This window comes from Propithecus coquereli, unplaced genomic scaffold (genome assembly GCF_000956105.1).
Source record: "Propithecus coquereli isolate 6110/MARCELLA unplaced genomic scaffold, Pcoq_1.0 Scaffold536, whole genome shotgun sequence".
Lineage (NCBI taxonomy): Eukaryota > Metazoa > Chordata > Mammalia > Primates > Indriidae > Propithecus > Propithecus coquereli.
In genome coordinates, this window is record NW_012151241.1 from 262834 (window position 1) to 287804 (window position 24971).

Sequence of the window (24971 nt, forward strand, 5' to 3'; positions counted from 1 at the left end):
CCAGGGACGAGGCAGGGGCAGGGAGCAGGGTAAGGAAGCATCACCTTTGGGGCAATGCTCCCCTTTGCTCATGCTTTACATACCTGGGAAAAATGTCAATTCTGAGTGACGGCCACATGGGCGTTGATTACATTACTCACTGTCCTTTCCTGCTTTTTTCCTTTCTATGCTCTCAAAATTAAACAAGACATGCAGAGCAGAACCCTGAAGCTGCTGGGTAGGCCTTGGCCTGCCCTCCCCAGGCCCACGGGCGGTTCCCAGTGGCCTGCGCCGACCCTTTCAATACTGACGTTCATCTGTGAAAAATAACAGAATCCGCCCTTGCTCTCTACTGATGGAAACATACAATCTGCAAGTGTTTTGTTTTTATATAAACAGATTCTGCCACAAATCCATTTTTTGAAAGGGGCAAGGAAGAGGGCAAAGAAAGGGAAAGAGAGGAGAAAGGAGGGAGATAGGGGAGGAAGAAAGGAAAAAGGGAAGGGGGGAGAAAGCACAGAAGGAGGACAGGACGAGAGAAAGAGAAAAACAGAGATGGTGCCCGGAGAGCAGAGGGCCCTCACCCCCAGGCCTCCCAGCCACCAGGCTAAAGCTGGCCGCTTGCCCCCCGCCTCCCACCCTGCCCCTCTGGGCCCCACACAGCCCTGAGGCCATCTGTGCTGCCCAAAGCCTGGGGGCAGGGGAACAAAGCCAGCTGGGGCCCCTAGCCCAGGGGAAAAGGGGCTCTAAGCCCCCTGCAAAAGCACGAGTTCTTTGACAGCCCAGGATTACTTAGACAATTGCAAATGGGATTTGCCTTTTGCCAAATGTGTCTAAATGGTTTCCTCAGAAAGGCAATTTTAAACAGCTTATAGGGCTACAAATTCTGCAGTCTGCACAAAGCGCTGGGAGCAGGAGGCCCGAGGGCTTGGGAATGTCCGCTACTCCCGTGAGATGAAGGAAACAAGCAGAGGCCGAACACCCAGTCCATGGTGAACTCCAGTGGCCCCGTGAACACGGTGGGTCACACAGTATGGCAAGGTCCAGAGCACAGAAGAGAGCCAGCAACCAGGCTGCCAGCAGCAACAGGACTTTTGGCCTGGCCAGCCTGGGACAAATGCCTCACCAAGGCCGCAGCAGGTCTTGCCGCCCCATGAAAGGGATGACTCCAGGCCACCACCTCAACATCTTGACTAGCCCCCCACCCCACAGACACCGCAACGAACTGTCAGCATTTGAAAGGCCTCCTTCACTCTGCACGGTGATACCTGGGATCCAGGGAAGCTCTAAGTCCAGCTCCCAACACACTCATGGAATCCGGGTTCTTCCTGCATCACCCACTTTCATCCGAGCCTGTCAGGAGAACACAGGTCTGCCCTTATGTGCTTCGATACACAGCAATGCGACCGTTAGATCAAGCTAAGCCCTTCCTATGAGGCCAAAGACAGGCCAGGTGGAGGTGGCTCACCTGGGTGCAGGCAGGGGAATGTACCTGGGACTGCTCTGTAAAAGCGCCTTCACCGCAACGCGCCAGGAGGAAAGACAGAAAGAAAAGTGAGAACCCCGTGCACCCAGACAGTCACACAGGGGGCGGGAGCTCTCCTGGGGATAGCTCTGCAGGACTGCTGAAGACAGACAATCAGACAGCCAGAAACCTGCAATGACTGTGTGTGTGTGAGTGTGTGTGTGTGTGTACACACATACATACAAACACATCAGCTGAATGACTTTGGTTCAAACCACAGAGGCACACAGAAGCTCCGAAATATTCAGAATTCAGTAAAAAATAACTGTCAGAGTTTTGTGATACTGTGAAGAGTATGAAAGAACACACAGTTCCTTCAATTTCAAAAGTATTTAGAGCTAGACTGGCAACATTTAAATATCCTCAGAGGCAAAGAACACCAAAATCCAATCAAGGGATGGCAGGGCCTAGGGAGGAGTTGTCAGTTTCCAAGACTAGCAGAATTCAGAAATGACACCAGTCAAACCAGCGAAGCGAACTATAAAGACCGTGAGTGAAACCACCACCTACCTGGAGGGGAAAGATACAGCACCACGAATAGGGCTACCAGTGCAGACCGAGCGCACATATGTACTTACACAACCTCCGTGCACTGACAAGATGCTTCCAAAATGGTATCATTGGAATGATATAATTACTTCCTTAATAAGTAAGGATCTTTCAAACCTAGAAGATCTATAGAAGTAAGTTTAGAAATACAACTGAAACTTATGGCATTAATGTTTTTGCGTGTCAAGAAATCCATGCAGCTAGGCACAGCGGTGGCGCATGCCTGTAGTCCCAGCATTTTGGCAGGCTGAGGCAGGAGGATCGCCTGAGCCCAAGAGTTCAAGGTGACCATGAGCTATGATTGGGCCACTGCACTCCAGCGTGGGCAACAGAGGGAGACCCTTTTTCTAAAAAAAAAAAAAGTAATAATAAAAGAAATAACAAAAGAAGAAATCCATGCACATTTGGTATTTAACTTCAGTGCTTGTTTTTATTTAAGAGAATGTGGCCTATTAGATTAACAGGTCCATCCTTTGACTTCAGTGTTAAAATATGTAACTGAGAAATTGATTCGGACTTGTGATTTTTAAGTTGAAACTCAGTAACAGTGCTGCCACATTTAAGAGAATCTAAGAATCACTGTACTTATATTTACTTTACTAGCATTAGTAGGCTTACTTTCTTTTTTTCAGACAAGGTCTTGCTCTGTCACCTGGGCTAGAGTGCAGTGGCATCATCATAGCTCACCGCAACCTTAAGTTCCTAGGCTCCAGCGATCCTCCTGCCTCAGCCTCCCAAGTAGCTGGGACTAGAGGCATGTGCCACCACAATTGCCTAATTTTTCTATTTTTTGTAGAGACGGATGGGGTTTTGCCTTTGCTCAGGTTGGTCTTGAACTCCTGGCCTCACTCCTCACTTCTCCCACCTCGTCCTCCCAGAGTGCTAGGATTACAGGCGTGAGCCCACTGCGCCCAGCTAGTAGGCTTACGTAAAGATTTGGAAACCATTTTTTGTCCTTCGAGGAACTATTGGGAAAGGTTTAAATTTATAAATCAGTTTAAAATGTTTAAAGGAGTTTAATTAAGTTTGTAAGTGGGGCCCAATGGACCCCTAACAAGAAGCTTCTACAATTTCCTAGACATAAACAGAGTTACAAAATTCAAAACTCAACATTAAAAGTTTAAGTGAATCTAGGATGTTTTAATTTGTATTTTAATAAATTAAACGTGAATTTTAAAACCAAAGTAAGCCTCTGGATCATCTCTTCTACCTATGAAAGCCTGCCAAGAAATTCACCTCTGCTGCCACAAGCTGTAGAATTCTGCGTCCAGGTGAAGGGCGGGGGTGGGGAGGCCAGCCCACAGGGACACACTAGACAGGACAGGAGACAGCAGCCTACAAAGCCCCCAAGCTTGACTCCTGACTCCTCTGCAGTGGGATGTGGAGGCCAGGATCTGCTTGGCTTTCCTCCAAATCAGGATGCCTGGAGGGACGTAGGGATCCACAGGCCAATGCTGTACATCTTTACATGAGGCAAGAGGCCCAGAGAGGGGAAGCGACTGGTGTGGAGCCACACAGCTGCTTAGTGGCAGAGCTGAGACAGATCCCCTAATGGACTCTACTTTCCTCCAAGCCCCACGTTCCCCCAGGAGCAGGGACTGGGGGTGGCTTGCAGGGCACAGATGGGGGGGCTGTCGTAGGTCTGAGGCAGCACAGCCCCCTACCCCAGGCCACTGCTCAGGGGCCTGCCCTGGGCACCCCCTGTCATACCCTCTGCTGCCCTGGGACTGTCTCTGTCCCCTGCCAGAGGGCAGGTGCAAGTCACCTTTCCCCTTAGCGCCTAGGCATGTGCTTACTGTCTTTCCGCTAGAGCGTCAGCTCCATGAGGTCTGGGGCCTTTGTCTTTTCACTCCGTGAATAGCTAAGCGCTGGGCATACAGCTACATTTTGTTCAATAAATACATGAACAGGAGGCCCCTGGTGCCCTTGGAGAGGCAAGTGTTGGCTCAGTGCTGGGCAGGAAGGACAAGCAGTGAAGTAGTGTTCCTGAACTCCATGAGGGCAGGGACCGTGACTTCCTCATGCTGGTGTCCCTCACCAGCACAACACCTGACCCATGCTAGGAGCCAGGGAAGTTGGGGCAATGGGAGTGTCTTTTGAGAATTTTGACGTCTGGGAGAAAAGAGAAAGGGATGGCAGCTGTTGTGGACTGTCTGTGTCCCCTGCAAAATTCAAATGTTGAAGCCCTCACCCCCAGTGTGGCCATATTTGGAGATAGGGCCCGTGAGAAGGTGTTACATGAGGTCCTACAGGTGGCGGCCTGATCCGACAGAGCTGGTGCCCTTGTAAGAAGAGGCAGAGACTCCAGAGCTTGTTCCCTCCATCGCATAAGGACACAGCGAGAAGGCGCCGACTGCAGACCAGGAAGAAGGCCCTCCCCTCACCGGGAACCAAATGAACCAGCACCTTGACCTTGGACTTCCCAGGCTCCAGATCTCAGCCTCAGCACACTGAGACAGTCCCTTTGTTCCTTAGGGTAATGGGTTTTTTACAGCTAATAGAGACCTGAGCATACCGTGAGGTGGAGAAGAAGCTAACAGAGAGAGAGAGAGAGAGAGAGATGACGGAGCGAGGAAGAGATGGAAAAATGGAACAGGCAAGAGCAAGACCCCAGAAGAGCAAAGGTAGAGGCTTAGAAAATAGGGAAGATACTGCTGGCAAGAAAGAGGGAAAGGGATGGGGAGCGGCACAGACACACGAGTAATGGGACCTGGGGAAGTAGCAGGGACTCTCGCGGCAGAGGGGGCTCCAAGGGAATTCAGGAGAGCAGGTCTGCTGGGACAGAGGTGGAAGAGGCCCAGGGAAAGGGATGAGTCACCAACAGGGAGGGAGGTGCTGGCCTCTCCGTACCCCCCACCTCTCTGCTCCCGGGCGTCCGGCCTGTGCAAGGCTGCAAAGCCATGTTCTCAGCGACCCCACCCACCACAGGCCGTGGATTTCCTTCCGTTTGGTGGTCAGAGGCAGTGGGATGCAAAAGCTGCCTGAACTTGTGCTTGCGAGAACAATGCTGCTGACTGGCAACAGCAACCTAAAATGCTGCACAGGAGCTGAGCGAAAACGTGTATTACAGACTCCCCCACCGCCACCCCACCAAGATGCCAGCGAGCAGCAGACAGCAAGTGGCAATGTCAGACTGGGAGGCCTGATGTCAGGCAGCACAGCGCCGAGCCCCAGCCTGAGACCTGGTCACAGTGTGCTCCATGTGCCCATCAGAAATAGCAGCAGACAACCTGCCTCTGGGATTTCTCTTCCAGTCCAGCTTTAAATGTCGTGACTGCACTGATCCGCCCTTAATCAAAACTTTCAAAGGCCTCCAAAAGCCCAAAGGGTCAAGTCCAAGGACGCTAGCATGGTGCTCAAGGTCCTCTGTGATGTGGCCTCATCAGCCTTATCCCCTACTCTGCCCCTATGGCATACCATGGGCACACCTGTTCTGGCCTTTGCCCTGAAATGTCCCAAACCCCTTATCTAAACCCCACCCAGTCTGTAAGGCCCTGCTCCAGAACCACCTCCTCAGGGAAGTCTTCCTAGGTCAACACCCTCTAAGCCAGAGTCTCCTCTGAACTCAGATTCTTCCATTAAATGAAGCCTTGAGAAGGATTCAGAGGCTAACCTCAAGAGGTCAGAGAAGTCAAGTAAGCAACCGGCACAAACCACCGTGCCAGGGAGAATGAGGAAGCAGGAGGTGGGAGCTGGGAAAGACGACAGTTCCAAACTGAAGGGAGACTAGAGCAGATGGCAGGGGTGTGGACACCACAGAGCCAGCAGGAGGGGCCAGGTGCAGGGGTGGCCCGCAGAGGACACTCAGCCCTGGAGTCAAGCTCTGGCTGAACCCCACATTGTTCTAATGTGGCTTGCCTGGCTGCTGGCCGGGGCTCAGGCTCCCCAGATCAGCTTTCTGATCCTTGCCTGAGGGTTCCTTGAAGTTGGGGGCCACATATGTACTGCTTGTCCCCACAGTGCCAGGGCCTCAAGAGACCAAAGGAACAAGTCTCTGAAAACTCCCTGTTCTTGTCCCTCAGTTGTGGTCACCCACTTTCTGGCTGGCTGGGCCCAACCTAACAACCACAGCCCCTTCGTCTGCTGGAGAGGCAGAAGGAAGAGAGCCCTGCTCTGCTTTCTGCGTCAGGCACATACACCAAACTATCAATTTGACTTTTTGTGCCCAGCCAACGTTTTATAGGAAGGCCCTTCCAACTTCTGCTGCGTGGCCAAAGCTCACGTGGAATACTGCAGGGCTCCTGCTCTCTGCTGTGCCACCCAGCTCTCCAGGGGGCCTTGGAAGCATCTGAGCACAGCAAGAGCCCAGACTGCGACCCCCAAACTGGCTGTGCTGTAGAAAGGCTGTCCTTTGCTAACTTACCAGTTTCAGATGACCCCACGGCCTTAGCATTGACCACCAGCAATCCTGTATCACACAGGCCCCCACTTCCGGGGATGAATTCTCCACCTCAGAGAGGAAAAGATTCTGCTCCACTGAGGATGTGGTGCCTGGGATGAAAAAGCCTACGTATGGAGAGGCTCCTGACCGAGCAGAGTGGCCGAGTGAGGCCAGCACCGGCCCTGCTCTTCTAAGTGGAGACAAGGGGCCGTCTTCTAAGCCCTGGTGCAAAATGGGGCACATCTGACCAACACTTTTTAGTTCCTCACACTCTGCTCTTTAGCTATTTCCCAGCGTCAGTCTCGTCTCGTCCACTCAAGGGCAGCACTGGGCCGCCCTTCGAGTTGTTTCCCACGGAGCTCAGGGCAGGAAGGATTGAACAGTTAGTTGGAGCTCAAGAGATGGAATCCCATGCATTTAAATCTACTGCTTCTTTTCCAAAAAGGATTTGAGGAGGCTTTAAAAACCCACATAATATAATCCAACAAAAATAGATGAAAATATCACCCTGAGGGGAAAGCAAGGAGGGAAGAGAAAATGAAGCCAGGGTCAAGGTCATGCATAGAAATGGTAACTTTTGCAAAATTGCAAAAGGTGGTTACAAATTCAGCTGAGTTTTCTAGGGGCTGAAGAAAAGAAAGAACTGTGGTCCATAATGAAATTCAAAGTACACAAAAAATGTAAAAAACCAAAGCCCACTGCCTGCTCGAGAGATGCTCAGCCTTTGCTGGGCACTGTAAGATAATTTCCTGAGAATCAATTCCTGCAAGTGGGATTTCTAAATTAAAGGTTTTATAGATTTTTAAGGCCTCTTATCTATAATGCCAAACTGCTCTCCAGAAAGGTGGTCCTGATTTATGCTTCCCTACATTGGGCGCTATCTTTTTGTGTGTGTGGCAGGGGTGGGGGGTAGAGGAGGGGGTAAGAGTTCTTTGCATATGTGACAGATGTAAATGCAGTGTTTCCATCTGTAAATCATGAAAACAAACTATGCTGAACATTTTCTGTATCCATTACTGATGATATGTATTGGGTAAGCTGCCTGCCTCTATCTTGTACATATTTTCTGCTCAATTATTTCTCTCTCTCTCTCTTTAAACTGATGCTATAGAGAGTTCTACTTCCTATGAAGGACACTGATTCCTTGCCATACATGTTGCTAATATTGTTGGTTGCCTTTGTTTAAGCTTTTTGACATTTAAAAGTTTGTCTTTTTTAGGTAGTAAAATCAAATTTTTCCTTTTCTTTTTCTGAGTTCGTCAGTCAATGAATATTTGTTACAAGTCTACTCTGTGCCTCACACTGACACTTTACTCACACTGAATTTTACTGAGAAAAGAGAGGTTAATTAACCGGCAAGGCTACTCAGCAGTGGGGGGTGGGGACCAGCGCTGGGGCGTTGGTATCAGTGAATGTGGCAAGAAATAAAACAGCAAACGATGCCCTGGGCAAAGATGTAGGAGGGCTCAGGCCTGGTAAGAGGAGGACAGTTGATATTCTCCTTGGCCTGAACCTCTAAGACATCTCCCGAGTCACCTGTGAGTTGTGCGCTAAGGCCCAACCACGTCACACAGTGTCAAGCTTTGCACATTCGTACACACACACACACACACACACACACACACACACACACACAGGGTCTGGCAGGGGGATAGAGAGGTCAGAATGTGACCAAGGGGCCTTTGTTAGAGGAGTCAGAAGAAGATACACATCACAGACACCTGCTGGTGTGTAAGGGGAACAGGGATTAGAAGAAACCCAGGAGTGCCCCTGTATTGGTAAAAGGCCAAGATGGAAAACCCATGGCCACAGGAGAGGCAGGGCCTGCTGTCAGTAGATACGGGGACCAAAGGACAGTGAAGACTCAGCAGCACTCAGGAAAGAGCTGGGTTCTACCTAGCCGACTGGTGTGTCTCAACCGTAGTCCTCCGAGGGCCTCTGGTCACACCCCAGAAACCCAGGCTGGGGAACATTTGCACTGGCTAAGTGGAACCCCTCCCATTGTTCAGGGACAATAAAACAGTCACACCTCCTTTAAGTAAGAAAGTCACTCTTGTGGTGAAGACCTGAATCCCATGGGCAGGAAGGACAAAGACAACCCCGTGTATTTTGTTAAAGTGTAAAAAAACTGAGGAAAACACTTAAAACCCTCCAGACCTTTCCTGTCCCTGTTCTACTCTCTGCAGAAGGAGAGACAGCCCTCGTGGTCCCTAGCCAGGCCTATTTTGTGACATCCCAGCCTCCTTCCTCATTTGCTGGCAGGGCCTTTGCACATGGTGTTCCTTCTGCCAGGATCTTTCCTCTCCAGCCACTTAGTCAGTTCCTGCTCAGTTTCCAGATCTGTTCGAGCACAATGCTCTTAGCTGTCTCTGATCTCCCCACCCAGGCCACATGTCCCTTGGATGGGTCCCCCAGCACTGGGCGCCTCTGCTTCAGAGCACTCACAGGTACTACTTACGTGTATCTACAGGACTGAGTCGGGTGAGTTTCTGCTCAAGAACTATAAGTGCCACAGGACAGGGACTGTAAATGCTTTTACTCAAGATTGTATCTCCAATGCCTGGCAGAATGCGATGGTGTCCAGTCAGCCCCCAGTAAATACTTGTTGAATGAGTGCATCAACAAATGGCCAGACGTGACGTCCTGCTGTGGCAATTCAACCATCTGTTCAATACCATTGGCTGGCTCATCCTGACACTTACCTCAAGAAACAGTGCTCCCACCCAAGGCACACACACATCTTGAGTCTGCAAGCAGAGGCTGGAAGGAAGTCCGTGACACCTTTACCTCGCTCAACTTGGTGCCTCTCCTTCTGGTCCAGTAAACAATGTCGTGCCCCCAACTTCTGTTTGGAAAGGGAACTGCTTTCCTCTTCATTGTTAACAGGAGGCATGAACCTCCAAAATTCTCAAAGGATGAACAGATCTAGACTATGAATACTCAGAGTGTGGTCCCCGGGCCAGCAGCACTGGCATCGCCTGGGAGCCAGCCAGAAATGTAGGTGCTCAGCCCCACCCTGGACCCACTAAATCTGAACCTGCATTTTCATGAGAGCTCCAGGTGATTCTTACGCACGCTTAATATTGAGAGCACCAATTTAAAATTAAATATTAAGCTGGGCACAGTGGCTTGCACCTATAATCCCTGCTACGTGGGAGGCTAAGGCAGGAGGATCACTTGAGCCGAGAGGTTCAAGACCAGCCTGAATAGTATAGTGAAATATCATTCCCCCAAAAATTAAATATTAACTTTTTGAAACCTCAGCTCCAAATAAAATCTTATGCTTAGGCCGGGCGCGGTGGCTCACGCCTGTAATCCTAGCTCTCTGGGAGGCCGAGGCGGGCAGATTGTTTGAGCTCAGGAGTTCGAAACAAGCTGAGCAAGAGCGAGACCCCGTCTCTACTAAAAATAGAAAGAAATTAATTGGACAACTAAAAATATATAGAAAAAAAATTAGCCGGGCATGGTGGCACATGCCTGTAGTCCCAGCTACTCGGGAGGCTGAGGCGGGAGGATCGCTTGAGCCCAGGAGTTTGAGGTTGCTGTGAGCTAGGATGATGCCACGGCACTCTAGCCCAGGCAACACAGTGAGACTCTATCTCAAAAAAAAAAAAAAAAAAAAATCTTATGCTTACACTAAATGGTGAAGAAAATAGGTCAAAGAGCCTGATGATTTCTCCCAGGAGAAAATCTGTGAGTAAATCTTGATATGTTTTTTTCACTCTCAGTAACACGAAAAGCACCAAGAACTCAAATATTAGCTGTATCTGTCCAGGGCCGACCAGGATCTGGTACAATTGATACAAGGGGAATGGGTTTAATGCTTACACAGGACAGCTAAGTGCTTCACCAAGAGAAAACCTGGCTGAGTGAAGGCTGGGAAGGAGCCATTCACATAATTAAAAAAAAAAAAAAATTATCTCACAAATAATCATTATTTCTGAAAAACACCATGATTAGCACTGTAAGTCCTAGTTTTCAACACTCTCTGGAAGTGAATTTTTTCACCTACAAGGCAATACCCACTTACCCTCACTACTGTGCTTCAAGAATCAAGTGAGGCACTTTGTGTACATTACCTGCCAATGCTTCCGACAACTCGTGCAGAGATTACCATCCCCGCTTTGCAGATGAGGAAATTGAGGTTCAAAGACCCTGAGTGATGGAACCAAAGATAACTTTCAAGACTTTCTGACGGTAAAATCCTTTGGATAGGGTTTCAGCCGAGTCATCTGGGCATGTGTACACCTTGGCCTAACCGTACCGGGATCCACTATGCTGAAGGTGAGAAGTAGCTGTCTTACCAGGAAGCACTTATTTTAAAATGTAGCTTTAATAAGGAGTAATTTATATGCCATCGAATTCACACCAAGTAATTTCTAAGATGTTTGGGAACATGAGCATTTACGGGAAGGGTGATGTTCTTTTTCTTCTAAAAGGAAAACCAAAGATGGGGCAAGCCCAGGCGCGCAGGCTGCCCAGGAGCTGCCCAGGGAGCCGGGGCTCACATGCCTACCTTGGATTCCATACAGCCGGTTGAGGCGTGACCGCCGGGCCTCGTCAGTATAGGGGACAGCGAGCCAGGGCATCTCACTGAAGTACTGTTTGAATGACTCCTCTGACCTGCAGAGAGACACATGCGGAGAACAAGCCTCTGGTATCCCCGGCTGCAACACCACCGGATCCTTCCAACCTTTCACCGAGCGCCCAGGGCTGCTCCAGGAGCTGGGGTCTCTCGCTGCCATGCTCTCGGACGCCAGGCTATGGGAGTGTGTTACTCTACCCCTTCCGGTGTCCACCAGGAGCAAATGCCTCCACACAACAGGGGATCCCAAACCAAATGCCCCGCCATTTTAATAGCCCACACGCCTGCATCCTGCCAACTGAACTCATGCCCAACTTTTCATGTGCCAACACAGGCAGGTCTCACTTTTCTAAGGAGCTTAGATGTACACAGCTACAGCATTCCCAGGGAGATTTCTAATTTGTGCGACCAACCTTATACCTATGATTCCACAAGTAAGAAACCATAGAAAAGACAAATGTACTCAAGCAATAGAAAGTAGATCATGGGTGCCCTGAGGCTGGGGTTCGGGGGTGGGGACTGACCGAGAAGGGGCACAAAGGAACCTTCTGAGTGATGGAAATGTTCTGTATCTTGACTAGGATGATGATTACCTGGGTACATGTATCAGTCAAAACTCATTGAACTGCACACCTGACATGTATGTATTTTATTGTACATAAATTATGCTTCAATAAAGTTGATGTTGTTTAAATCCTTATAAAAGTAATCGTGCCACCTGGCACGCCTTCCCGCTGGTACGGGGAGCTTCTAGTGGAGCAGGACCCATAAACCTAGCACAGGACAGGTGGATATCAAAGACACAACAACGTGCAAAATGCCCTCATTGTGCCAGTACCTCAGAGACCCTTAAGAGGCAGAAGTACCTGGAGACTCAGCCTAAACTGGGTTGGAGTTTTGAGATGAAGGAAGCTCACTGATGAGTGAAGCCAGAGAGAGAGGACAAGAAACAGAGGAAACTGAGGCTAAGAGGACCTGCCTTAGTCCAGAAAGAATGTCTGCCCTGCTTGTTCTGTGATTCCTTATCCATGTGCATTCAAATAGCCCCAAAGTCTGTGGCCAGAGCTAACAAAACGATTGCACACCCATCCAAGATAGGGGTCACATGGCTTTCATCTGTGGCCCTTTCCCATCCTCTGCCCTCCACATCTTCTCACCACAAACTAAAATGATGAACCAATCAGAAAACACACCCTAGCCGGGTGCGGTGGTTCACGCCTGTAACCCTAGCACTCTGGGAGACCGAGGCGGGTGGATCATTTGCGCTCAGGAGTTCAAGACCAGCCTGAGCAAGAGCAAGACCCCGTCTCTACTAAAAAAATGGAAAGAAATTAGCTGGACAACTAAAAACATATAGAAAAAATTAGCCGGGCATGGTGGCGCATACCCGTAGTCCCAGCTACTCGGGAGGCTGAGGCAGAAGGATTGCTTGAGCCCAGGAGTTTGAGGTTGCTGTGAGCTAGGCTGACGCCACAGCACTCTAGCCTGGGCAACACAGTGAGGCTCTGTCTCAAAAAAAAAAAAGAAAACACACCCTAATCTCAAATGACCCAGGCCTGAATTGGAATATGCCCAGTATTTATAGCAGGAAGAGGTTTCTCTCGGCTCCCCTTCAGACAATTAAATGAGGAAATGTATCTGCCCTTCTGCCAATACTCCCAGATATGTTTTCCTCCATCCCTATCTCCCAGCCCTACAATGAGGAAGTAAGAAATGCAAGACCCGAAAAACATGGATGTCAGCCACCTACAGAAATGGGGAGTGGCCCTGCCACTTCGCCGCATGCCTTACCTGTCTGCACTAACAAAGATGATCTCAAAGTTCTGGCCTGCCTCCTTGATCTTCCGGTAGGATTCCACCAGGACCCGGGTGAGGCTTCGGCAGGGTGGACACTGGAAGGCAAGAGCAGGCCCCTGCTGTGTGACGTGCCTTCTCCATTCCCCAGCTGCTCACCATTAGAGGCCAGGCAAGCTAGACCCATGGAGGACTGGGATGGCAAAGCCCAGTTTATAAAAGAGGCCGAAATGAACTTGCCTCTCCGAATGGTGAGCACCCAGCACAGGCGCCTCCCCACCCCGACACAGCATGCCAGCAGGTAGCCATTAAATGAACCCCCTGAGGGACCACTAGAAGTCTCACCCGAATGGAATATCGTTATAGACCCATCAAAAGAAATTTTCTTGATACTATTATCATTGTAAATATAAGCACTATTGCATGCCAGTATTGCATGAGGCACAGGAGAAGGCCAGAAGGCCAGGAAATTCCTGCCTGGGCAGTCTCACCCCCAGAAGCCAACCACAGCTTGGCTTGGTGGTGACATCACTGCTTCCTTCGTCTAGACTAAAGAGGGACCAAACACTCACCCAATGTGCAGAGAAATAGACTCCCACGTGAGACCCCTCCAGGCTGCTGCTCTCCAGGGACTGCCCGTTATTTCTAAGCAATGGCCCTGCAATGACTTCCCTGAAGGGTTTAGGTCCCCAAGGGAATTCCAGACCTGAAACAGGCAACAGATGGTGAGAATGTTAAGGCTCTTTATTAAGGCCTGGGACCCAGGAGGTCTCAGAGCTGTAGGCACGACAACTTTATCATCAAACAGTGTTTGTTAACAAATCCACAGGATCCGTAGCTAACACAGGACTAAAAGGTGAACTCATCCACCACAGAGCCCTCCTTACCCTCAAGGCAATGGTTCCCAAACCTGGGTAAGCATAAGGTCCATCTCCTAGGACTCTGGAAAAGTACCAATGCCCAGGTCATACCCCGAGTCTCGGGATCCAGGGACGGGGCGAAAAGGTACGTTCAAAACAAAACAGGCTCCGCAGGTAACTCTGGTGATGGTCAAGGTTTGAGAATCATTGCCTCAGGAATCAACCCTGTGTTAATTTGGTCCCAACCCTAGAATCTCAGTGGTTCTCAACTGCATTTTAGAATCAACTGGGCAAATTTAAAACATGATGCTCCTGGACCCCCAACCCCAAAGATTCCAAGTCAATTGGTCTGGATTGGGGCTCTAGGAATCAAATGAGAATTTAAGTCTAATAAAAAGAAAGAGCAAAACCCGCCCCCCATCCAGATGGTCAACATTCTGATGACACATAAGCACCAGGCAGGAAGAGGAAGCAATATCCTCCCAGCCCAACTGAACAGTGTTTTCTCACAGGGTGGTCCATGGACCACTGCCTCAAAATCACATGGGGGGAGGGGTGGGAGGGAGAAGCACAGACTGGTTAAAAATGCAGGTGGCCAAGCCCACCCTGTAACAAAAGAATCAAAATTCCCTGGGAGTGGCGCCAGGGAACCTGCATTGTTAACAATCTTCAGAGTTAACAATCTTCAGAGTAGAGTGTGTGTGTGTGTGTGTTTAAATTTGAGAAGGTACAGACTTGGTTCCACCATGCCCTGGTTCTTACTGAGGGCAATTCTTTGGAGCAGGTGAAATTTTTACTGGGAAAATTTGTGAGCAGGGCTGAATCCTCTCATTGGATCAATAAGTGAGGGAGGGGAGAGAGTATGACCTTTTATCACTCCAGTGCAAGGGGGAAAGAAGCCATCCTTGGACAGCCACCCAGCAGTGGTGAGAACAGCTTACCTGAGGCACGGCCGGCAGCCAGCAAGCCAAGGCCAAGGCCTGCAGGGCTCAGGCAGCACCAAGAAATGAGGTGCACTCATCACCTGAGCCAGGAGAGCAACACCGAGACTGCAACTTTGCAATGGCAGTATTTTAAAAAAGAAAAAAACCCACTTAGCCTGCCTCTAATTGTTAAGGGGGCAGCTGCTGTTGAAACAGCACTGGAACTCAGTATCTGGGCTCTAGCTGCCTTTCCAACAGTGTCCTCGGCCCTCCAAGCTGAACTGCCTTTTTCAGATTCCATCTCCTCTGGCCCATGAATTAAAACCCCCAGAAGGGACATTCTGATCCCTTTAAAAATCTTAACCATGATCTAGAGAATACTGTAATTTCACCAAGACAATGTTCTCTGGTCTCATAAACCCACTTTTATGTATTTCATTAGTACTCTTGCCAGCAGCGGGGAGGAGATTAGGGAAGGGGGACAGAGGAGGGAGCTGGGTGATAAGAGTGCAGGATGGACACTCCGGGGTGTTACCTTCTGGGTCATCTCGGATCACCAGCAGCCCATTCCTGCACACGACCTTCCCGGTGGTGGCGTCTAGGAATATTAGTGACGGAATGTTGGAAATTCGGTATTTGTTCCAAAGTTTAAGCTGCAAGAAGAAAAGTAAAAGAAGGTGGTTAAATCCCCACCAGATTAATTGCAGAGTTCTTTTGAGCCCCTCAGGCTTGGGGTCGGGTGTGTAGATGGATGGGCAAGCACCGAAGTACAGATAAATGAATAACTGATCCACAGCTGGGCGGCTGTGCAGGAGGGGCAAGTTAACTAACTACAGCCCCACTGGCTCCCGTGGTAACAGCGCAGGGGACCAGGCTTGAGCTGCAACAGCGGCTGGTGGAGAACCATGCTTATTCTAGGGCAGCGCTTCTCTCCTAACCTCTCCCATGGGTGCTTTCTCTAAAGAGCATGAAGATGAGGATGGATTATGCATCTTTAGAACACAATCAGATCTCCGCCAGGTAGTTAAGGAAGGAAGGGAAGCTTTTCATTAGAGCCTCTCCACCCTATCAGCAGGAAGTGGCAGGGTTTCCAATAGAGGACCACATAGTTAAAATCTGCACCCTCGCTGCTTCACCAGGGCCCCGCACTTGGAATATCACAGTTGTTATTTCGTGTGCCATTCAGCTTTCAAAACACTAGGGAAGCAGTATCTCGAGCCAGCCCCAACCCTCAGCTCTCAGTGCCACTTAAAATAATCTTCTGTCTATTGGCAGATTCTTGAGGTTGGCTGTACAAACTGTCAGAGGTCTGGGGTCTGAGAGGGATGAAGCAGAGACAACGTGAATGCAAACAGCCCAGGGCGAAAAGCCAAGTACGCACAGGCTCCTCTGTGTGCTCACTGCCACCAGGGTGGACACTGCTGAGATGGGCCACCAAACGCTCTTGAACTTCACCAACAAGCCCAGAAAGCAACAGAATTAAATGAAGTGTCAAGCTAGCAACGTGCTCCAGAAAAGAAACTGCGGAAGGGTCCACTGGTTAGACCATTTAGTTGTGAGCCTCCTTTCTGGGGGTTCTGGGGGCCCAGACAGGAGGGGCTGGCCACTTGGGCTCCAGTAGAATAGGGCAGCGGTCCCCAACCTTTTTGGCACCAGGAACTGATTTCATGGAAGACAATTTTTCCATGGGGAAGAGGGGTGGGAGGTGGGTGGCAGAGCTCTGTGGCCTGGTCCCTAGCAGGCTACAGACCAGTACCAGTTGGCGACCCCGGGGTTGGGGACTGTAGGAATAGGGCATGCGGAAGAGGCATGTGTGGCTATGCTTATTCTTGTTTTTAATCCAATCCCAAGCAGTGAGGGAGGAGGGCAGCATGTCTGCCAAGAAACCCTAGGCTCCGTCTGTGGAGACCTGCGTCTCGGCAGGAAGGGCTGTGGGACCCCACCTCAAACTGGGTGGGCCCTGTCTCAGTGCTGCATGCTTTTCCCAGCCCCACGTCTCCAGCGGGCTCACAAAGCCAGCCTGGGACCTCAGAACAGGAGCGAGTATGCACACACGGTGTTCAATGACCAGTACTGCGCCACTGCACAGAAACTGGACACGGAATTCAGATCAAACATTCTTAAGAGGTTCAACAACAGAACAAGACCATCCTACCACTGGGATCGGCTTCATAAGTCTGCTGTGCAAGGATGCAGCCAGGGTAATTTAAAAAAAAGAAGAAGATTAAAATTATTGGATTTTTCTGATTTAAAAAGTAATTCTTGGGGGGGAAAATCATTGGAAAAAAAATGGGGAAACATAGCAAACCACAAAAATTGAGATAAAAATCACCCATGACTCACCACTTAGGAAAACTTAGACTTTTTTATATTTCCACAGTGGCAAATAAGACAGCCCATTTCCTAGCACCCCCACCAACATTATCACTGACATTAATTTTTCCAATTTGTTGGAAAAGAAAGGATACATCTCTTTTATTTTCTACTTGTTGATGTTTAAGAGATATACTGCTGTAAAAACACTATTTCTCCCCACTGTGTTTTACAACTGGTAAGTACTGAAATTCATCTAACAGATATTAACTGAGCACCTACTATGTGCCAGCCTTGTTTTAAGCACAACAGATATAGGAAAGAATAAGGCTGATGAGGTCGCTGCCCTCATGGAGCGTCTATTCTAGTGGGGGAGTCAGACAATACATAAAAATATAAATAGAAAAATAATTTCAGACATATAAGTAATAGAAAACATAGCAGGGTAAGAGTAAAGGTATGGCTGGGAAGGTGGTGTACATTACAGAGAGAGCGCTCTGAGAGAGCGTCTCTGGAGAGATGGCATTTGAGCACAGACCTCAATAATGAAAGGGAGCAAGCCACATGCATACTGGGGGAGGCCACCTGAGGCCCAGGGGACCTGTGTAGAGGCCAGGAACTGACTGCGATGGCTGGAGTGGATGGAGCCAGAGAGGGCCAGGAAGGTCAGAGGGCATTCTTGGACCAGCTCTTTAAGACCCTGTAGACCAGGGTAAAAACAATGGAGTTTTACTCTAAGTGTAATAGGAAGCTGCCACGGGTTACAGGAGGAGTGGGATGACCTGACTTGCAGTTGAAATAGTCACTTTGGCTTCTGTGAAGTAACAGACTGCAGGGAGGACAAGGGGAAGGCAGGAGGCCAATTGGAGAGGCTACTGCAAACAGCCCAGGCAGGAGCTGAGTGTGGTGAGCAGGACTGGGCTGTAGCAGAGCAAAGACATGGTTGATTTTGAAGACAGAGTTAGTGGGTGAGGTTGGCAGATTGAATGTAGGGAGTGGTGAGGAGAAAGATCAAGGATGTACCTGGTTCAGGGGCTTGAGCAAGTGTGTCAAGGGGGCATCCCATTAACCAAGATGAGAACCAGTGGAGGAGGGGCAAGTTTGTGAGGGAAAAGTCCAGAGGCCAATCTCGGGGTACCTACCAGACCTGCAAGTGGAGATGTCAAGTCGGCACTTGGATTTGCACATCTAGACTCTGGGGAGAGGGGGCTTGAGATATAAACCAGGGGTCATCAGTGACTAGACGATGTCAGAGGTCATGGGCCTGGATGAGATCATCCAAGGAAAGGACAAGGCTACAGAAGCGGTCCCAGGACACAGCCAGGGACCACAGCTGCAGGAGGCCAAGTGACGGAAGAGGGGAATAAAGACACTTCAGCATCACTCTCGTGTCCCAAAGGCCAGGTAAAGAAAGTGCCTTGGAATGGAGCGGGCGACTGTGTCAGATGCTGCTGAGAGGCCGAGGAAGATGAGGACAGATAACTGACCAGCAGTGTGCCACACAAGGTCCCATATGACCTTGATGGGGTAGGGGCATCAGGGAAGTGGTGAGGCTGAGAGACAGACTGGAGTGGGGGAGACAGGAGCGGGCACTGCCTGCCCCCCACACGCCCACATGCCCCTGACCCCGACCGATCCCAGTCCTCCTGCCAACACAGGACATACTAAGAGGATAATAAAAAGAAGAAAGGTTATAAAAAGAGAGAGAGAAAATGGCATATAAGAGGCTGAGGTACCAACTGTAAACAATTCTCTTTCAGTTTTGCCGCAAAGGGAGCAGAGACAGGGAGTTGCAGCTGGAAAAACATGTGATGTGATCAGGAGGAGGATATTTTAGAGACACTCTAACATATGCTGATTGCGACAATCCAGAAGAGAGGGAAAAAACCCGATGAGAGGGAGAATTGCAAGAACAAAGTCCTTGAATAGGCAAAAGGGAGAGATCTAGTTTACAAATGGAAAGGTGGAGCTGTAAGAACAGCTGACTTTTAAATATAGTTGTCCCTGGGTATCTGTGGGCAACCAGTTCCAGGACCCCCACGAATGCTCGAGTCCCTGACAAAACGACGGTGGTATTTCCATGCAACCTGTGTACATTCTCCTGTCTACTTTCAATCATCTCTAGATTACTTGTAACACCTAATACAATGCATTAGTTGTTATCTATGCATATATATAAATATATAGTTGTTTACTGTAATGTTTAGGGAACAATGACAAGAAAAAAGTCTGTACCTGTTCAGCACAGATGCAATTTTTCCCCCAAATATTTTCGATATGCAGTTGGTTGAATCCACAGATGTGGAACCCATGGATATGGAGGGTCGACTGCATATATTCTTATTTCAAAGTAGTTTTTTAGTCCAAATAGAAACCCATCTATTTGCAAGTAAAGACAACTCTACCTTCTCTTTGCAATGGTTATAACATTTACAGTTGACCCTTAAACAATGTGGAGTCAGGGGTGTCGACCCCCTGTGCAATCAAAAATCCGTATATGACTTTTGACTCCCTCAAAACTTAACTACTGTTGACCAGAAGCCTTAATGATAACACAAACAATTAACACGTATTTTGTATGTTATGTGTATTATATTCATATAACTTCAGTTATATGTATATAATGTTATACATATATATAAATACATACATATATAAAAACATACACATATAGGTATATATGTATACACATAAAAAGTTATATGTATATAACTAGGTATATGTTATAGTTATATGTATATAACTATTATATACATATAACTTTTTTTTTTTTTTTGAGAAAGAATTTCACTATGTCACCCCAGGTAGAGTGCATTATAGCTCACTAAAAACTCAAACTCCTGGGCTCAAGCAATCCTCCTGCCTCAGCCTCCCGAGTAGCTGGGACTACAGGTGCATGCCACCATGCCCAGCTAATTTTTCTATTTTTTGTAGAGACTGGGTCTCACTCTCAGACTGGTCTCAAACTCCTGGCCTCAAGTGATCCTCCCGCCTTGACCTCACGCATAGTGCTAGAATTACAGGTGTGAGTCACCCACCACATCCAGCCTATACACTGTATTCTTATAATAAAGTAAGCCAGAGAAAAGAAAATCAAGAAAATCATAAAGAAGAAAAATATGTGGACCCACACAGTTCAAATCCGTGTTGTTCAACGGTCAACTGTATTTCCTTTTCTTATAGAACTATATGGCTAGAACTTCCAGAACAATATTAATTAGCAAGCATTCTTATCTTCTATCTGATATAATGGATATATCTGTAACATCTTATTATCAAATACAGTATTAGCCATTGATTTGAGACAGATTAAATTCTTTAATATGTTAAGAAAAAAATAGCCTTCCATAACTTTTTGACCAAAAGTTTTATCAGGAATGGGTGGCTACTTTATGATTATTCTTTTAACCTACTGTAGTATATTTCATTAGTAGCTGTTCTAAGGTCAAACTATCCTTGCCTTATTAGAAGAAATCCTCCCTGATCACATGTATTATTAAGGCACCACTAGCACCATATTTTCCCTGGGGCTAGGGCTCCCACAAACAAATGACATCTTGAAATAAGACTCTCTTTTTGGATAGCAAGACTATTTCCTAAAGTAAATTACAGCCTCTGAGCCTTAAATATAAAGTTGGCAGATGCAACATGATTAGAATACAGTGGTTTGTATGTGGGTACCCATACTGCACTTGAAATGTAAGCATGTGATTTGCTCTTGGCTAGATATTTTTAAAGGAATGGTGGTGTGGGCAGTCTAGCCTCTAAATGCTCAGTAGAGATGCCGTCCCCCCTTGCCAGATAAGGAGGAACCCATTTTCTTCCAGGTCCCTCATGTAGGCAAAAGAACTTTAAGACCTCTCCCTGTCCTGCTCAAAAATCACCACAGATATATCTCTTTTCTCTTAGAATTCTCCTTGGAGGGGTAAGAAATTTTAATCCTATGACCCCTATTTTCCCTCCTAGCTAAGGATCCCCCCTCTCTGTCCCACTGTCTCAGGAAGATAGGAGGTCTTGGCTTGTGTTTTATCCATTCATTGTTGGATCACCGTTTCCAAGTAAAGACCCAATGGATTAGTGGGAAAAAATTTTGCTTCTAGACTCACATGTGACACTGCAAAGTTAATCCTTTTACAGAGTAATCCATCATGGTCTAATTTTATATGATAATGATTTATTTAGGAACTTATGTTACATCAGGGAGTTGCGTCTGTGGGTTGTCATGGGACTATCTTTCTCAGATTGCAGCACAAAGGTTACTCGGCTCTGAAACAGTGCAATAGCAAAGGAATGATCAATTTCAATCCCTGCATCAGAAAGTGACCCTTATGTCAGAGAAATCATCTAGGCTTGCTTTGAGGATTCTCTTATACTGATTGGAAATAAGCAATGCTTGAGCTTAAAGAAATGATCACCGAGATTCACCAGTGTGCCTTTTCAAGTGTGTGTGTAACATCTCAAGTCCACCAAAGGTTTTCAAAAAGGCCTCTGGAAACAGTGGTTTCATAGTCATTTTTGTGTCACAGACACTTGAGGATAAAAGCTATGGCTCCTTTCACCAGAGAAAAATGCATGTACACAATAAAGTCTGTGTATAATTTCATAGAGTTCATGAATTCCACAAAGCCTGATAGTGCAACCTAGCTGATCACAGGAGGTCTATGGATGCTAAAGTCACTGGCCTTTCCCAACTGTAGCAGTGGGATAAAGATAAAGACCCCCTTTGTCTTAAGAGTTCATTTCACTGCATGTCTTGACCTTGACTCAACTGGAAGAGCTACAATATAACTCCATCATTATTCCTGCTGTTAAAATTTCCTCCAATCAAATCAGCATTTGCCTAAAACGCAAGACAACGCATTAGTGAAGAGTGGGTGATAAGAAACCTCACTCGCCTGCTGCTATGTTCCTGAACTGCAGAGCTGATGACCACCTGCAATCTGAGCTGTCCCTTTGCCTACAGGACGGTGAATATCAGCACCACCCAGGACTGAGCGCTAACTGCACTTTCTCTTAAAGCATCTCCCTAAGAAGGGAGTTCACATTCTTTCTTGGTGTCATATTAGAGCACTGATCATCAGCGCTTCCTCATCATCTCAAAGTTCCTTCTGGGGAGGAAACAGGGTAGTGCAGAAAGAAAACAGGCTCAGAGGGGCTGGGCTTACATCCTGGCCCAGACACCTTATTTAGATGTCAGTAGGTGACAAGGGTTCCAGACTTTGGGCAGGTCATGCCCCTCTCCTAGCATAGTAATGCTCCTATTGCAGGATGAATAGGGGACTTAAAACGAGGTGACATAGGCTCTCAAGCACTGCACACATGGGAGGCATCGTTAATATCTGAATCCAATTTATGCTTATTTCCCCTTCATCAACATCCTCTCCAAAATCACCTTCCTTTTCACTATATTTTAATCAATCAGCCATATATTAAACAGTTAGTGGGCTGTGTACAAAACTACTCAGAGAACGGGGATATCTTTTTGTAGCAAGTGGTATTCTTGCCATAAGCACCCTCTGTAAAACACGCACATATTTTTTGGCCTGTCTTATTTGGTCTGTTTGCTATGTCCCTCCCGCCACCCATTTTTGGGTTTCCAGATTTTAAAGGGGCATCTGGAATCTTTTTTTAACTGACTGTGGATTTTGCTTTCTCTCAAGAGAACTCTGACACCACATCTGATTCTGAAAGGAATTCCCACTTTGTTTCCTCACCTTCTGGCTTGGAAGGCTGACGTGTGAAATACAGTATAGTCTAGTATGAAAGAGCGTGGGAGGGAGGGAGTTGAGTCAGGCAGTTCCGTTCTGTCTCAGCAGACTTTGAACCCGGAGACTGGGGTGAGGGCAACAGCTCACATTCCACTGGACGTCAAAAAGGCAAATGGCAACTTGAACCCTTTAAAAGGGCTGTGCTGACCCACACTGCTGCAGTTGGGAAAGGCCAGTGACTTTAGCGTCCAGTGTTTGCTCTCTTCAGTGATCATCCTGGCAAAAAGTCCACCAAAAGTTCATTTCGATGGTATCTTTGACTTGCTGAACCTCCTTCTTCCACGGCTACCCCAAAGCCAGGTAACTCCAATAGAATATGTTGCCGCAAAACCCCAACACCTAGGACTCTAAGTGTCGATGATTAGCGTGCCAAATTCAGAAGCAAGGCCCCAAAGACAAAATAGGAAAAAAAAAAGAGATAATATTAGCTCAACTTAGCAAAAATCAAAAAAGGATGAGAAAATGGGCTATCCAGTTACTTGAAAGTTCCCATTCCGTGGCCTGGCAGCTGGTTCTGGTTAAAGAGTCCAAGGTTGTGGCTAGAACTATCATCCTAGGAATGCCGGCCAGAAATGCTTCCACGGTGACCCACAGACAATGAAGCAAATGTCAGGGCCAGGATGGGGATCAGGCGAACTGTAACAGTGCAAAGGAGAAAGCCAGAGAGCCGGGCTGATCCGAAACACTGGTGGGATTAGTCAGCACCCCCAGTGCTGCAGGGAAATGCAAACTGGTGATTTCTGAGAAGTCCCAGCTCCTAAGGGTGACACAGAATCTGTCTCTCATGCCAGGGACTGGGTCTTGCACTTGACTGGGGTCTAAGCTTTTATTTCTCAACAGCTGCTGCAAATCTGTGGGATCAGGCCAAAGCTAACACAGATGTAGGATTAATCAGCAAACTCGTTGGCCAGGTCAGCTGGAGCCTTCTCAGGCAAACTTCACCCCTGCCCTTCCACCAAATGCTGACCACAGTCAAAACCATCCTTTCTGTGAGCAGCATTTGAAAACAGAACATTAAACATGTCTCTGCGCTTCCTAACCAAACAGGACCAAAGCCCATGATATGCAAAGTCTGACAAGAGAAATCCCCTTGTCCCACCCTCCAATATCAAGGCAGAATAGAGGTTACTTAGCACAAGCTCTGGAGCCAGGCTGCCTGGGTGGAAGTCTGCTCCAGCCACTTACTAGATGGTGACCTCAGGCAAGCTACCTAACTTCTCTTGGTTTCCTTATCCATGAAACGGGGATAACAGAATCTAGTGGACTAGATTAGTCTAGTGGACTGTTGGGAAGAATAGATGAGTTACATATAGCTGCGGTCCCCAACCCCTAGGCTGAGGACCGTTACTGGTCTGTGGCCTGTTGGGAACCGGGCAGCAAAGTAGGAGGTGAGTGGCAGGCGAGTGAGCAAAGCTTCATCTGTATTTACAGCCGCTCCCCATTGCCTGTGTCATCACTGCATAAGCTCCACCTCCTGTCAGATCAGTGGAGGCATTAGAGTCTCATAGGAGCGGGAACCCTACCATAAACTGCACATGCGAGGGATGTAGGCTACACACTCCTTATGAGAATCTAATGCCTGATGATCTGAGGTGGAGCTGAGGCGGTGATGCTAGCGCTGGGGAGCGGCTGCAAATACAGATCATCATTAGAGAGGTTTGATTGCACAATAAATGTAGTGCGCTTGAATCATCCCGAAACTGTCGCCCCTCCTCTCTCCCCCATCTATGGAAAAATTGTCTTCCGTGAAATTGTTCTCTGGTGCCAAAAAGGTTGGGGACCACTGACATACAGTGCTTATAATAAGGCCTGGCACAGATTAGTGCTGGCACAGTGTTAGCTGCTATTATTGACATCGACTATTATTACTGTTGTTGTTAACCTAGTGCCATCTTCTAAATGCTTCAGAAAGATACTGTCCTCATATCCCCAGAGTTAAGACCAAATCTTTGATCCCCTTGCTCCTGGAGCACGATGGCCAGTGTGTGATCTGGCCTGTGTCTGAAATTGTCATGGCGTATATACCTGCTGGCCCAGGACAGTGTTTGGTATGTTATGTGTTTGGTAAATGATGGGTGAACAAATGGAAGGAAGGAAGAGAGGAAACACTGTCCTGGGCCAGCCAGCCAAGCAATCAAGTTCAGCTGTTTAAATGGCTTTTTCACGATTAAGACTCCTCCTTAGTTCCTTGGGGGCCCAGAATGCTCTTGAAATTGCAGAACTCAAAACAAGTGCTAGTGGAATTCGAGCTCTTCTTCCTTTATCCAACAGTGCCTTTGATCCCTGTACCCTCC

At 47.9% G+C, this 24971-nt stretch overlaps 1 protein-coding gene across 1 annotated transcript in view; it reads right to left on the reverse strand.

The window, feature by feature from the left end:
- The window catches only part of NXN (nucleoredoxin), a 162356-nt gene that overhangs the window by 10159 nt on the left and 127226 nt on the right, over positions 1-24971 (reverse strand). The window contains exons 2-5 of the mRNA XM_012657299.1: positions 15132-15249; positions 13386-13519; positions 12811-12911; positions 10951-11057 (exon numbers count right to left, since the gene is read on the reverse strand). Coding sequence (XP_012512753.1) covers positions 10951-11057; positions 12811-12911; positions 13386-13519; positions 15132-15249 — 460 coding nt within the window. The remainder of the gene's footprint in view (positions 1-10950; positions 11058-12810; positions 12912-13385; positions 13520-15131; positions 15250-24971) is intronic.